The sequence below is a fragment of the Passer montanus genome, unplaced genomic scaffold, assembly GCF_014805655.1.
Source record: "Passer montanus isolate IOZ18808 unplaced genomic scaffold, ASM1480565v1 scaffold59, whole genome shotgun sequence".
NCBI lineage: Eukaryota > Metazoa > Chordata > Aves > Passeriformes > Passeridae > Passer > Passer montanus.
The window spans coordinates 3575220-3591626 of NW_024370926.1; the positions used below are offsets into that span (position 1 = coordinate 3575220).

General features: G+C 41.7%; 1 protein-coding gene across 2 annotated transcripts in view; it reads right to left on the minus strand.

Moving 5' to 3' along the window:
- Positions 1-6801: 6801 nt before the first annotated feature.
- The window catches only part of MINDY4 (MINDY lysine 48 deubiquitinase 4), a 70526-nt gene continuing 60920 nt past the window's right edge, over positions 6802-16407 (minus strand). For both annotated transcript variants that reach the window (XM_039726614.1, XM_039726613.1), the window contains exons 17-18: positions 13097-13169; positions 6802-7927 (exon numbers count right to left, since the gene is read on the minus strand). In XM_039726614.1, coding sequence (XP_039582548.1) covers positions 7879-7927; positions 13097-13169 — 122 coding nt within the window. In that variant the 3' untranslated portion in view covers positions 6802-7878. The remainder of the gene's footprint in view (positions 7928-13096; positions 13170-16407) is intronic.

Consider the following 16407-nt stretch of genomic DNA (forward strand, 5'->3'; position numbering starts at 1 on the left):
TTTCACCGGACTGACCTGAGCAAGAGGGACTCAGGAAGGATATGGTGATAGGAATTCAGCCCTGAGAAGGATGTCAGTCATAATAAAACTGCTCTGCATTGAAGTGCTCGTAAAAGACCGACTTTCTTCACACGCCATGGCACAGCACTCATTACTCATTTGTCACCCTGCCTGGGAGTGACATTTACCAGCTGCAATTTGCCATTGTGATAGTCTTCCCCTTTTGCTTCCATTGACCAAACGTAAACAGTTCTTGACAGCAGATCTGAGATGGCATCAACAGCATGCTGCAGCCACTTCAAAACAGGAATATGGCCATGTGTCACTGACAATAAAGCTTAAAGGCATGGACCATGAAGATTTTCCTCAGCCAAGATGTCACAGCATGCAAAGGAGTGATCTTCCATCACAAAGAGAAAAATGTGGAGCCCACTGAACACAGAGTTTAGCTGATTTCAACAGAAATGGGTCAGATTGGAAGGGAGCACAGTGAGTCCAACCTCCTGCTCCAGCAGGGTCATGCCAGAGCTCGTGGCACAGGATTGTGTCCAGACAGTGCTGGAATATCTCCAGATCTACACTTGGAATGAGCTTGGCCCTCAGTAGGTTTTTCTCCTGATTTTAATGGTCTTGAAGCACAGGCCTAAAACTGCATCACAAATGAAAAATAATCTGAGTAACACGGAAATAAGTGATTGGTGATGTCCTGTAGCTGAGAGTAAAATGATTTGTATCATCTTCCATGCTCAATGTTTAAGGTGGATTTTTATTTCTTACTTGAGATACTAAAATTAATTTACTGTTGCACCTTCCACCCCCCACCCCATGACAATGCTTTTATAATGTTTGGGATTTAATATCTACCAAAAATCTACTAATGTGACCCATGACACGTTCACAGCTCATCCACAACCTACGACTGCTCCCTACCTGTGATCTTCAGCTTGGATTTTCACATCTCTTGGGAAACAGCCTTGCAGAAACCCATCCATCCTCAGGGGAACTGCCCCCATAGACCTGCACAGATGGATCCTGGACTGCTCCCTTCCCTCAGCCACAAGGGACATTTTTCCACTCTCCCTGAAGCAATGATTCAGAACTCAGGGTCTGGAGACCTTGGCTCCCATCCACACCACTCACCAAACCAAGTACAGCTCAGCAAAAGGTATGTTTGTGGAATATAACTTTTAACCTCCTATCCTTTGTGTATTTTACAGAGAAGAGCTGAGCACTTTCATTCTTTTTTTGGTTACACATTCTTCACCGGTGTTCTGTCAATTAATAAATATTTGCTGAATTCCAGTGCACGGAGTATTTTTTACAAATGCCCAGAATATTTCTTAGATTAGTTTGGAAGGTCTTGCCAAAAGATAAGATGATGATAAGGAAGTAAGCAGAACACCCGCACAAGGTACAGCTATCTTGGGTGTTTTATCAGGATTTAGGGTTGTGACACAGCCCCAGTGCTGTTCTACACGAAATCTGTGCTTACAAATTCTCACGTCCAGGACACCTTCCAGGTCCCACCTCTGAGATGGCTCCTGTGTGCCCACGTGGGTAACCTGATCTATCAGCAACTCCTTTTCCAAAAGCTGGCAAATTCCTGCTACTCAGCCTCGTGCTTTCTTCCACAGAGGTGATTCTCTGTCTCACAGGTGAAAGCTGTGAAGTGGAAGCCAGAGGTGAGGGTGGTGCAGGAGGCAGGAGGAGTCTCTGAGCCATGACCTCATTCACTTCTTCTGCCAAGCTCCATAAACACAACTTCCTTCTTTTCAGGCTTTATCATTCACACACAGTGGGGTACATTTGAATCAGTCATCCTGTGCTCCTCTAATAATCAGATAACCTGTGGAGATCCAGAGAGCAGCAGGCAGGGAAGAGAAAAATGCAATTCCTCCTGTAGCACCTAAACCAGGCCAGGTGGCCAAACTCCACCAGTGCCTGATTCTCACCAGTGGCTTTCAAGATATTCCTGGGTCACTGGTTTAGATGGAGATATCCACCATGTAATCACCTGTGAGGAGGTATTTTGATGATGATGATGACATTTCCAGGGATCCAGGGGCAGCCACAGCTTCTCTGGATAACCTGTGCCAGGGCCTCACCACCCTCACAGAGAATAATTTCTTCCCAATATCCCATCCATCCCTGCCCTCTGGAAGCCATTCCCTGTGTCCTGTCATTCCATGCCCTTGTCCAAAATCCAGCTCTCCTGGAGCCCCTTCAGGCACTGGAAGGGGCTTTGAGGTCTCCCTTTCTCTAAGCCTTTTCTTCTCCAGGCTGAAGAACCCCAAATCTTTCTGCTTTTCCTCAAAGGAGAAGTGTTTTATTCCTCTAACCATCCTCATGGACCTGCTCTGGACTCACTCCAGCTCAGCTGGAATTCAGCTTCAGAGCCATATTAAAGTCACCCTGCAGATTTATCACCTCTGAATATCTCTGCAAGACTCCATCTCACCTCAGGCTGTCCACAGCCAACTCATTGTGCTCTACTTTTTCACAAATTGCCCTTGAAAATCGAGGCACCCAGATCCAGGGTTGCTATAGGACATTTTAATCAGTGTTGGACAAGGATGTGGAATGCATGGGTTGTGCACAATGCCATGGAAAACACTGAAACACCACCTGAAATTCACTCTGGGGCCCAGAGGCAGAGATCAGAGAAAGTGTTTTAATGTGAGGGTCTGGAAGAGTCTCAGGGCCATCATTGATCATTGCAAGGATATTTGAGTTGTGCCTTTAAGCACAACTTCCTGAAGGATCAAGAGCTGGAGTTACCCATCATCCCTTCAGAAAAAAAAAAAAAAAAAAAATTTAAAAAAAAAAACTCACAGCAGATGAAACGAAAAATATTGAATTATTTATCTTAGAAAAATCCCAGTGTTTTCCTTGTAAAATCTGTGCTTGATTCCTTGATTATGCTGATACAGTCAGCAACTATTGGTGAGGGATGTCACAAAATCTGATTGTTTTCCACTGTACTAACAATCCCTCCTCACCCTCTTTGAAATGACAAATAAAATACCTGATTAAGCCCTTTTTCCTTTTCCAGTTTTATAAACAAGGCTGCTAAGGAGGAACTGCTTCCTTTTTTTCAGAGCTGGTGTTGAATTTATTATTTTATAGCCAATGAAAACAAATCAATGAAGAGTGTGAGTGTACACAAAGTGGAGTGACTTTTCCTTAGGAGGTGCAGCAGATGGGAGCATGCAGAGATGCAGGAGCAACCATTTTCATTCCATAAAAAAAATCCGTTTCCAACATGATCTTTTTGATGAAAAAATAAACTAAAACTATGCACATTAAGGCTTTGATGCTTGATTCTTAATTTTGACATTTCTGAAAACATAAACCGAAGAGAGAAATTATCACAGGACAAATTTTGGTGAGGGTTAAGTTTTTATAATCTAAAACACAGCTGTGCATATCCCACATATTGAGAATGTGAAATTCAGGGCAGTTCCCTTCATAGTAAATTTACCCTGGGACAGGAAAATAAAGCAGAGTTACCAAAAGAATTGAAATCCGTATTTTTTACCACATTATGTTATTGCAATCAGACCCCAAATCATGTAGGCCTTCTGAAAAATTACTATTTTACTGCTTCAAAAGATTGCTGCAAGTATTTTCAGGAAAAAAACAGTGGTTTGATGTCTTTGGTTTTTTAATGCAGCTCTTAACCAGCACCAGAAAAAATCCTGTCTTCTCCCAGTACTTCACTTTCAGCAAGTGAATCCTCAGAGCCCCTAAATCACTTCTCCCTAATGGAAAACTTGGCTTATGGTGGTGTCATTCTTCCAAGCTCTTCAGCTTTCCTTGATTACTGAAGTGACCATTTCCTGCCATTTCAAATCAGCCCATTAGATACATTGCAAACACAAACAAATAGAAATCTGCCCCAGGAAAGTGAAAACCTGAAAGCAAGAGACTCAAATTGTCATTTTTCGTTTACCTGGGAACCAAACCCACAGTGACTGCAGGGATTTATTCATGGGATCAGTCATCATATCTTCAACTTCTCCCAGATTTAACCAGAATAAGGACAGGCATGTAAAAAACAAACATCAGAAGGTCTATAAAACTGTGTATTTTTTATCCACAACCATAATTTTTCACTCTTGCCATTATTTTTCCACTGAGCTGATGAGGCCCATGAAACATTCACAACTCAATCTCCCAGATTAATTTCCACTAGCAAATCAATTATTAAAAAATTAGGAGGAAATCTGGGCTTTTGCCTGACCATTGCTCTAAATGTTTTATTTGTATGAGACACCCTGTACAAGACAAAGCTAAATAAACATTTTGTAAAAAGGTGGCAGATATGACACCCTGCCAAAATAGTAACTCTGCTTCCATATTCATCTCCACACACAATAAGCCATGTTTGTTATTAGTTAAGGGATCAATTTTCAGCACAGGGTGCACTTTTTTTTTATTCCACAGATAAAAGAGAATGAAATGAAGGCACCATGCAGACCTAAGTGCCAACATCACTGGTGCCTTTTAAAGCTCAATTATCTAATGATCCCTGCTTTGTTCAGTTCAGTGAGACACATTATTTGGGAAATTAAAAAAAAAAAAAATGAAGAGGAAGGGAAATAATTTCTGGTGCTTTACATGGAATAAAAACATGGAAACCTTGATGCAGGCAGCGACCAGGCAATGCTCTGGCATTACTTTTTGAGAGTATTTAGATGTAAATGAGTGCTCTGGTTGCAGATTCCTTCCAAGGGGCCATTCCTTTGTGCCTGGTAAGGACACTGAGCCCTGCAGAAGGATCCTGCTGTTCCCAGGGTCCAGGAGCAAGGAGCTCAGCAGTGCTGAGGTGCCCTGCCCAGCTGGGGGCTTGGGGAGGTGGTTCAGGTTCTCATTTTCCTCCTTTGTGAGTGAGGGACTGGGTGAATCTGGAGTTAATTCACTGTCAGGTGGGCAGTGGACTTTGCAAACAAATATACAAGGACACAGTGACAGATAATAGGTAAGAAAAATCTGTTTTAACAAAAAATATTCTCCATAACCAGTGATGAAAGAGCTTCAGAGTTCTTTGGAGTCTGTTTTAGAAAGGGGGACAGAAAGAAGGGCCTCTCCTCATCTTTGTTTACCCTCCACAAGAACCCAAAAACCACATTTTCCAAACACATTTTCTTTCTCATGCCCTAAAAATCTTTACATCTTCATGGGTGTGATGCACTGGAGACAATCCCCTTGGGATCCCTTAGTAGGAACAACTGTGTCATCCCAAAACAAAGCTCCACCACACCCTGGAATCTCCCCTCCTCTGGACAGAGAACAGATCCCCTGAACACCTCTGCACTGCAGACATCCAGATTTCAGCCAGACCAGATCTGCCTGTCCCACAGCAGCTCCTCCTGCTCCAGACCAGCCCTTATCTGTGCCTTATCTCCAACCTGACACAGTTTAAGGCTTTGAAATAAATGGTGTGGGTTTACTAGATTGGAAAAACCAGAAAGGAAATTTTTGGTTGCAAAAATCTTCTGACATTTGTCATCTCCACAGTATTTTCTTTCCAAATGCACCCCTCAAAATGTTATATTATGGATGTCCTCTGAGGAAGGTGGGAAAATCAAACTGTATTTGCTTCATGAAACAAAGTGGGGACTATAGAATAAAGAAATTTAAGAGAGGGGAAAAAAAGTTTTACATCTGGGATCTTTGGCTGTTTGGGACTTGCCAGAAACACAGAAGCTCAAGCTGAGGTGTGTTAAAGACATTTTTGAATCCAGCTGCAGCTGACAGCACAAACATCCCTAAGTACACAGGGATGGCAGGGCCAGCAGTCAGCAATGAGCTGGATCTGGTGCTGAATCTCTTTGGGAAACCTGGATCTCACAAAGTTTTCTGTTCATCTATGTGAACTAAACCAAACAGATTTTATTACACTGAAATAAATAAAATTAAAAAAGCTCAAGCTGAGGTGTGTTAAAGACATTTTTGAATCCAGCTGCAGCTGACAGCACAAACATCCCTAAGTACACAGGGATGGCAGGGCCAGCAGTCAGCAATGAGCTGGATCTGGTGCTGAATCTCTTTGGGAGATCTGGATCTCACAATGTTTTAAGTTCATCTATGTGAACTAAACCAAACATTTTATCACACTGCAAGAAATAAAATTAAAGTAACTGCAACCCTGAGATGCTTTATTGCATATAATGGCTTTAAACGGGAAGGGGGCAGGTTTAAATTGGATATTAGGAAGAAATTCCTCCCTGAAACCTGAAACAGGTTCCCAGAGAAGCTGTGGCTGCCCCTGGATCCCTGGAAGTGCCCAAGGCCAGGCTGGACAGGGCTTGGAGCAGCCTGGGATGGTGGAAGGAGTCCCTGCAAATGGCAGGGGGGTGGAACAAGATGAATTCTTATTTCCCTTCCCACCCAAACCATTCTGTGATTCTGTGACAGTTTGATGTGAATAAGAAGCAAAGGGTGAGGCAGATCTTCATACAAAGGCCATCTAAACCTTTCTGGCACTCCTTTGTAACTTATATTCAGGTTGATTTTCAAATCTAACTCTGCCAATTCCCTGAGATCTCCATTTGTACAGTTAGTTTGCACCCTACACCCAGAACAACACTGATTTTTTGCTGGAAATTGATTTTACACTCATTTTTAGGACCAAAAGGAGTTTCCACACTGACTAGGAAGAAGGTGCTACAATAAACATCAGGAAATAAAAGTCCTTTATTGAACTCTCATTAAATATCTTCTCTCTTGATTTTACACTCATTTTTAGGACCAAAAGGAGTTTCCACACTGACTAGGAAGAAGGTGCTACAATAAACATCAGGAAGTAAAAGTCTTTATTGAACTCTCATGAAATACTCACTCTGAAGAGAGGAACACCTCTAGAAACACCATTTATCTGCCTTTTTCCCTGAGGCATTTTTTTTCCAACCTTCTGTACAGTAACTTGCCCCAATTTTGGTAATAAAGTGTTGCTAAAGCAGAATTAATCAAACTGTGGCTTCAGTATCTCAGTATCCCTCTCCACAGTACCTCATTCCAGCACATGCATTTTACTGAACCATGGCACCTATCACAGATAGGCACCATTGGAATTTCAAAACTAACACCTCTTCTGTTTTCTTGTAGTTATGGAGAAGCAAATCCCAGATCTGCTCTGTCACCTGGGTGTGACTAAACCCTCGTGTAGAAATAAGGGCATCAACGTGAAGATGCTGATACAGCTGCCTCTCACCAGAAAGAAAAATGAGCTATATCAGCACGAGGCACTGTTACACACCAGCTGCACCTAGGAACTATCAATGGGATTATTTTGGTGACACACAACCACAATCCTTACTGCAAATTGATGACACAACAAGAACTTGGTATAGGCCAGGCTTTCCCAAAAATGCCCAGATGGTCACCAAGCTTTTTAGGCTTGCTAATACCAGGTAACTAGGTGAATATATGTTCCTTGGATGATGTTTTATCCTTTTTTCAAGGAAGAACAAGGCAGGACAGAGAAGGCTGTAAAGTGAGAGAAATCTGGGTTCAGCATCTCCCATCAAATGCTTCCAAACAATTACAGGATGCAGAGTGGATCCAGCAGGAGACCTCAAGGGGACGTTGATGACTTCAGAGCTTCATCTGCAACCTTGATTTGGTGGTGGGAACCCAGCCTGCCCTCAGGAGCTTTATGCTGAGGGCAGTGACAAGGAATTTACGTCAGTGTTGTTTATATTAAAAGCAAAATATCTGAAGCATGAGGTGACTGAGGTGAAACTCTGCCAGCCTGCAAACCTTGTCATTCTTCCTCATGTCAAACTGCCCTATTTCCTGTATTGGTGGGAATAGGAATGTGCTCATTCAGTCATTTCCTTTTGGTCTTCCCAAATAAAGTGCAGGTCAGATCAGTCACAAGATGGGTTCTGTGCCATTCCAGTCGATGACAGCTCCTTGCCACCTAGAAATGAAATAATTTACATCCATCAGTTCATCACTGGAAAGGCAAACCCACACCCCTGAACCACCCAGGGGAGCTCAGAGAGATTGGGATGGACTTGTTTGGGGTAGCTAATCCCATCCCAAAGGGAATGGAGCAGAAATGAGGAAGTTGTACTCTGATTTTAGGTGCCAAGGTTGGAGGTCTCTGTCCTGACCCTTCCTCCAGCCTCTCTGGGCAACAGAGCAGCAGCTGAACCTTCATGTTGGACAGAATAATTAGGGAATGCCAAAGATTGTGGTGTTTGTGAGGGTCCCCAGGATGAGGGGAGAGATGAGTCTGAATCCATCTTCTCAGAAGGCTGATTTATTATGATATGATATATGATATGATATGATATTATAGAATGCTATACTAAAACTATACTAAACTACAGAGAAAGGATACATCAAAAGGCTTAACAAGAATGAATAGTAAGAACTTCAACATAGCTGGACTATGATTGGTCACTAAATTAAAACAATTCACATGGAACCAATGAAAGAATCACCTACCACATTACAAAGCAGCAAAACACAAGGAGAAGCAATCAGATTATTATTATTATTTACATTCCTCTCTGAGGCTTCTCAGCTTCCCAAGAGAAGAAATCCTGGCGAAGGGATTTTTCAGAAAATATCAAGTGACACAAGATGGCTACCAGAATTAACCCTAAATAACCAAAATACTCACTCTCAGCTGTCAGGAGGCAATTTGCTTATTGTGTTTAGCTCTGATTAGGAACTCTCTGACTTTGAGATCCTGTGCCTTGATCCACTCACTGAGCACCTTTGCTCCTGACCTTGGGTCCTCAAGCACTCCATGGCTCACTTTAATGGTGACGTTTTGCTTTTCTCTGCCCTTATTCCTCCTTCAGAATGATCCTGAAGATTAACACTGAGAACAGAATGATTCTGGAACCTTCCACGTTTCCCATTCCTGGCTCTGCACTGGCTGCCACAGCTCAGCTGCCCACCTCAGCAATGTGACTGAAAGCAAAGGAGGCATCAATCCTGAATCTGCCACAAAATGTGTCTTCAAAGCGTGGCAAAAGACAGAGATCTGACCTAAAACCTGGTGAAAAGCAGGATGGTGCTCTCCAGTCACCTCCCTGAAGTGAGTCAGCTCACTCCTCGTGGTATGGATTCACCCTTGGCCGTGGCTTTTCTCATCTGCAAGGTCATGGCCCACATTTTCTGGGAACTAAACTGTTGCATTCCCAGTGCTGAGTATTTATATCTGTTCTGAAAATCTGTCTCAGAGCAGTAAGACATTGGTGAGGGGGTGGAGGGAACAGTGAGCTGCCAGTGCCACATTCTTTCTGTCACCGAGGACAGGATGTGTCAGCAAGGGTATGGCAGCTCAGACCTTGAGCTGAGCTAGCCAATTAAGTGTAAAACAAAACCAAAAGCTGAATTCTTGCACTCTTCAGGGCAATGTCTCAAAGGAAGTGACCATCTGAGGGCTGTTGTGAAATTTTTCCTTCTGTTTTTCACTTTACTGAGAAAATTAAAATCGAAAATTGCAGAAAGATTGTCTCCATCCCAGGAAAACAGAGCAGGAATACACAGCAGACGTCCCACACCTTAAATTAAAAGCAGAATTTGTTTCATCTGGGGTTACTCAACCTAAGTCTGGCATTTGCCAGAGGTGAGAGCTGTCCCTGTCAGAATGCCACCCTTAAACAACCAAATGGAAAAGAACAACTGCCACCTTCTGTCCCCATTGGATTTGTCAGTAATGCCATCAGATCATCCCTTATCTTTGAGTACAATCTTCCCAAGGTGCAACTTCCTATCTCACCAGGGTATTTAAAGCTTTGAGAGGGATCCACAAAGGCAAAAAAAACCACCAAATGAGCCTGCACTGTGCCCTGTGGGATTGCTAACCTTGCTGACACCATTTCTTCTGTTGTCGTTAATCACTGTGAAGTGAAGAACTGGCCTTTTTTAAAACTGGCTTTCCATAAAGAGCTTAAACAGAACTTAATTTTTGAAGCAGGACTGAAGGCTACTTTCAGAACAAGCCTCATCTCCTGGGTTTATTTTCAAACCACTTTTTAGACCAAAAAGTAGACTTTGGCTGTTTGCTTCTATGAGACAGGTCCAAAACTTTTTTCCCCCTCTTGCATCTGCACAAGAAAAGGTGTCAAAGACTGAGGAATCTCACTCACAGATGCTGAAATAATATTTTATTTACAAACAGATATAAAACTTCCTGGACAATGAAAGTGATTACTTCCCCAAACTATCCTGCCAAGGTGTAATTGCAATGTGAGGCATTTTCTAGCTGCTGATTCAATTATAATTTATCAGATTAGCAGAAGGAAAACTACATTTGACCCACCTGCCTCAAGTACAACCTCACCCAAGGGTCATGCAGTTAACGGGAACTGAAGAGGAACAGGTCAGGCCCTGAACAATGCTCAATCTGGAATAGCACTCAGTGAGCATCTCCTGTGCTGACAATTTGGGATTGTTTTGGAGCACATCCATAATTCAGGGTGAAATGCCCAGGTTCTGCTCTTCTCTCATCCACCAAATCCCCTTTGGGTGTTTCCCTTCACAGCCAACAGGTGAACTCATGGATCCCACAGCCCCACTACCACAGAGGGTTAACAAAAAAATCCTGCTAAATTCAGGTTCTAATAGCAGATGAGAGTTTGGTCCCCCTCAGGCAGAGCTAACAGATGTTATTTCCTCCAGTGCTGAGGGTCAGGACTGTGATATAAGAGTATTCCTCAGGGAAGAAGAGGATAAGTTGTCTGCACGGCATCTCCCAAACAAGCCAGGGATGCACATTCCAGACATCCCAGGGCAGAATCCCACTGCTGCCACAGATGTCTGGGGCTGAGAGCCACAAGAAAAGCACTTTTACTTGTCATTGTTTTGTGGGCCTGCAGGTTACACTGGTACCTGGTGGTGACTGGTCCTTCCAGAAGCAGCTGAAGGGTTCCCTGCTCTAAACTCAGAACTGAACTCTTGTGATGTTTTACACAACAGGGACTGAAAACAGGAGCTTCCTCCGTCTGCAGAAGCAAAGCAACCCTTCTCTTCTGATAACATTATTATTATTATTATTATTATTATTATTATTAATGGTTATTATTATTATTACTAGTAGTAGTAAAAACTAAATGCAAACCCAGTCTATTCCCAGTGCAGTTTTCCCTTTAGGAGAGGGTAAGAGAACAAAGAGCAGGCAGATGTGAGGCACAGAAGTCAGTGTGTTACAGGATGGTGATGCTCAGGTATTGGAGTAAGCAATGGCCTTAATTTAATTAATTAAATTAATCAATTTAATTCAATCCATTGTCGTGGATTAAACCAGAACTGAGGCATGTGAATAGAAGCAAAAGTCTCAATTAACAATAAAACAAATTAATGATAGCTTATTGTCTCAGCTCTGATTGTTCTGACTGTGGAATTCTCCACTCTGCCTGAGAAATTATCCTGCATTTTTTGAAGAGAGAAATCTTCATCATGAATTCTTCATCAAAATAAGTAACAGTTCTTTGCTTTATTAAAAAATTGTTTATGGGAGTTTTCCACAGTTTTATCATAAAAAACCATTCAATTTTTATCCCCTAAACTGATAAAAATTTGGGTTGGTTCTTACTTTCCCTTATATGCTGTTGTTTAGTTGAAAGAAAAAGTTCTTAAAACAAAAAGGAAAAAATTTAACATGAAAAACCTTTTCCAGCAAGGCCACGCTTAAATAAATACCCTCAAAGTAAAGGGAAAACATTGCAAACAAGGAGCTAGCCTGCCCAGGGTAAATCAGACAGTGCTGAGAATGCTACAAACAAAATAAATTGACACTGGAATTTGCTGGTAATTTACCTCTCAAGCAGATGAAAGCAGGGAACTTAAAATAAACAAACAGCAGCACTACCAACACTGTATAACTCTGACACAACGCCAGGAATGGAAGATACTCTAAGACTTTAAGGAGTTGCATGCATTATTCTCCCTGTGGGGCTTTCTGAGGTTATAGATTATTTATTTTAGTTTGCAGTCATGCTGATGTGTCACTGGAAATGAGGAATCAATAAAATCTGTATGTGCAGGAAGGCTGGACTGATGTCACTGCTGTCACCATGCAGGATGCCTCTTCTACCTTTCAGTGATTTTCTGATCAACACACTGGCAGCCACTGTTCTTATTTATTTACTATTTTTTAACTTTTTTTTTTTTCAGAGCAAATTGTAGCAAGGACAGGAGAAAAACTGCATGAGAAACCTGAAGCTGCCTGGCTTGCTGATTTAGTAAATGTTATGGTCTCCGACAATGAGGCTTTCACTTCTTGCTCCAGAGATATTCAGATAGTAACTTCCAAAGCTGTGCTGGAATTGATATAAAGCTGAATTTTCTGCCCAGTTAAATTTCTCAATTTTGCTTCTTCCATGTCTCACTGAGCTGAAAATGTTCCCATTAACTTCAGTATGATTTGGATGAATTGCTTATATAGGCCTCAAAATGGCCATGAAAATCCCAGCATGAGAGGAATTAGCCTTGTCTGTAAGGAGAGAACATGAGCTAAGGCCTGTCAGGAATGACTGCCCAAAACCTGACAAATCCTGTGCTCTCCACAGAAAACAGACTATTCAATAGGGCTTAATGCATTTAAAATAACACCCAGGTCCCCCCTTTTCTTCTTCAGAAAAGACTGATGAAAATTGAATAAATTGTATCCTTTTCTCATTATACCTCTGCAATCAAGCACTTCTGGGAATTAGATTTAGATTAAGATTAGATTTAGATTTAGATTAGATTTACATTAAGATTAGATTTAGATTTAGATTTAGATTTAGATTTAGATTTAGATTTAGATTTAGATTTAGATTTAGATGTAGATTTAGATGCAACCAAGCTGTGCTCTCAGACTGAATTTGGATCAGTCAGTTCTTGGTGATGGAAGTGAAGGTTCCTCTAAGAATGAACACCTTGGACAGTTCAATGTTAATTACAATAGCACACAACTAAATGTGTAAAATATATTATCACAGCCTGGTCCGTTCAGATCCTTTATGATTTTTAAGCATTAATTTTTCAGCTTTACTTGCTGAAATATTTTTTTTGACATTCCTCACATATATTACTTGTGTCAACAACTGAATGTATCTGTATGAAAAACTGTAATTTCACTTACTTTGTCCTAATACAGTGCTCAAGTGGAGGAGTAAGATCATTTTCTTTATTTTCAGGGCACACCTGAGTTGTGTCTGCAGAGACAAAACAGACATTGTTAGTGCCTGGGGAACCTTTTCTTCCTTCAGAACCCCACAGAAAAGACCTCTCAGATGGTTTGAGGCCAACCACTGCCACATCCACCACTGACCACCGTGCCTGAGCCAGGCTGGATTGCTCACGCAGAGATGGTTTGAAGGAAAACCACAGATCAGAAAATGAAATAATGTGCTGCAGGGCTGTCACGAGGCTTTTATTTTGCAATTGATGTTGTAATTACTGAGTAAGTTTGTTACTCAAACGCTAAGGACAGTGGTGGTGCTACACTTGAACAGGAAACCCCAAGTCCTGTTTGAACTGGCTTAGGACTATTCCACCCTGGAAAAGAAGGTTGTCCCTTTACTGCTCAGCAAGCAATGCACAGACAGGAGAAGAAGATGCTGTGTGGGACACCAGGGAGCCTCCCCAGGCTGTGAGCATTCCCTGGGGATGGAGAGGCCATCGCAGTGCTCCGGGGAAAACAGAGAGGTCACTGTCTGAGCCACGGCATCTGTCAACAGTGAAAGTAGAGCTGAACTTCCCAGGGACAAAACATCCTGCCACCAGCTTGGATGTCAGTCTGCTCAGCTGTTTCCTGTTTTGGAGGCAGACATTTAAACTGCAGCAGACCAGTTTTTTTTCTTTCTTTCTTTCTCCTTTTCTGTTGCCCAGCCAATGGTGCATGATGCCAAGGCAGGGTGCAGGATTTGGGTCTGCTTCAGTGAGGCTGATGGAGACAGGATGGGAGGGGATTGTCCTGACCATTCACAGCTGCCAGTCTCAGATCTATCTGGCTCCACAGAGAGGACCTGGCTCTCCCTTGTGTGTTGATCTGATGGGTACAAACACATGGGTACAAACCCTTGGATGACTGCAAGGGTTGGAGCGGAGAAAAACAGGCAATATTTAAAAGTACATAAAGTACTGGTGATTTTCATTTAGATCCTGAGGAACTTAGAGGTACACAGGAATCTTTTAAGTCTAAAAAAGCTTTTTTTATCATAATTTTGAAGAGTTTGTAACATAGAATTTAAGAATAATAAGAGTTGAATTTTTTTTTTTATCACAATTTTGAAGAGTTTGTAACATAGAATTTTAGAATAATAAGAGTTGAAACTGTTAAGATCATCAAGTCTAACCATAAATCCAGCACCACCACCATGTTCACTATTAAACCATGTCCCCAAGTGCCACAACTACAGGTTTTCAGAACACTTCCAGGAATGGTGACTCCACCACTTCCCTGGGCACTGTTCCAGTGCTCCACAACTCTTTCTGTGAAGGAATTTTTCTCTAAACCTCTCCAGGTGCAACCTAAGCCACTGTCCTGACCAAATCCCTGCTAGCAGGACAGGCACTTGGTGTGGCTGCTTTTCCCAATTGTGACCAACTTTGATGAATTTTGTCACTTTTAGACTTGAATTCTTCCAATCAAAAGGTTTGAATGGAGTGTTTCCATACAATGAAACAGGAAAAAAAGCATCATAAAGGTGTACCTAAGAGTAAAAGAAAAGGAATATGTATATTCTACCCTTAATTAGTGAGAAACTGAGTGCCAGTACTGTTACAGCTCTTCTCTGCCTATCCAAAATTTCTACCCCAATGGAAAGATTTATTATTATTTTCCTCTCTTTATGATGGGATGTTGATGTCATTAACCTGCTTTTATGAAGGAACTTTATGTTTCTTGTTTACATTCTGACAAACGGTTAAGTATGAGAAACAGAGCAAATTCTCAATATAAAGTAGCAATCGCTGCTACTCCCAAAATGTAATTCTATTCTTCTTTTTTGCCTTTCTTGCCCAGCACAAATTCTTCAATATTTCCTGAAATGTGACCTTGATGTTAATTTTAGCTAATTATAATCAAGATTCCCATTTTAAGGAATTCAACTTTTTTCTCAAATAAAGCAAACAACTTTGCTAGCCAGCAGCAGGGAGATGGACCCAGCTCCTCATGCTGCATCTCCAGCTGATGCTGCCTAAACATCACCTCTTGCTGGGATTCCCACAAGGGAAATACCAGCAATATTTAGCATTCTGATATTTCCATCTGCTCCTGTGTGCTGGGTTTAGATGTTTGGCCAGTGTTACCTTTTTGGATGTAAAGTAATTACAGTTTTCTCCAGACCTAGCAAGGGATTACTGCACAGCCAGAACTAGGGCAGGGTTTTGTGGAATGATGGAAATATTTGCATTTTTACTGTCTTTTGCAGAATTTCACAGATAACAAAGGATTTACTGGGACACATCCCTGGAAGGGGCTATGGCCACAAAGAGAGATATCTACAACTCCATGCACATTTTGGCTTTGAGGAGAAGCACAAAGGAATGCCATGACAGGTTGGATGGCAAAGGGAAAAATTTATACGTGTTCTGGGAAATTTATCAACCAGGGATCTTACAGGGCTTGGCAGCTCTTGATTTTGGAAACATTCCTGGTGATGGAAAGACACATTAGGATACCTATTTTGGACCAGATGTTATGTGGTACAACACAATAGACAAAACATGTCTCTAGTCCTGTGCTGAGCTGAATCATCCATGTCACTTTTATCTGGGATGTGGGAACCAGCTGGCAACCACAGTCCTGAGAAAATTGATCATTTTTGGAGCTAATATATCATGTGACCCATGCAATAGAATGACAAGGATTCTCTTTAAAGCAAGAGGATAAATAACAGGCAGATGATTGAACTCACTAGCAAATCTTGTGAGGGGCTCAAACCCCCAGCACTCCCAGCACAGAAACAAGTTTGCCACATGGACTCAAAAAGAACATAAAGCACCCACCCCGTGCAAAAACCTGGATGTTGGTGCAAATAAGGAAGAGAGAAAACTTATTTCTAAAGAGTAGACTGCAGCAGAGTGGCTCCTTAAGATTGAGAAGGAATTTGGTTATCAAAGAATCATGGGCAAGATTGTATAAATGTACCAAAGGAAAGAAAACAAAAGGTGAGTAGGATATTATTAGCAAACAGGGATTTAGTGGTGGAGAATGTGTTGAAGTAGGTGCTTTCTAAGGATCAGAATACTCATCCAAATGCCTTCCAGTTGAACAAGTATTTACTGTAAAAGCAGCTGTGTAATTTGGCATGGTTTCCTGACAGAAGGAGAGTAACAAGTTGGAAGATCTTTTGCAGGCTTGTGCTTCCAGGCAGGTAAGAGGCTAAACTTTTTTAGCAGATTACTGGCATCTTCTTGCCTTGGAGGCAAGGATTTCATGTTTTCCAA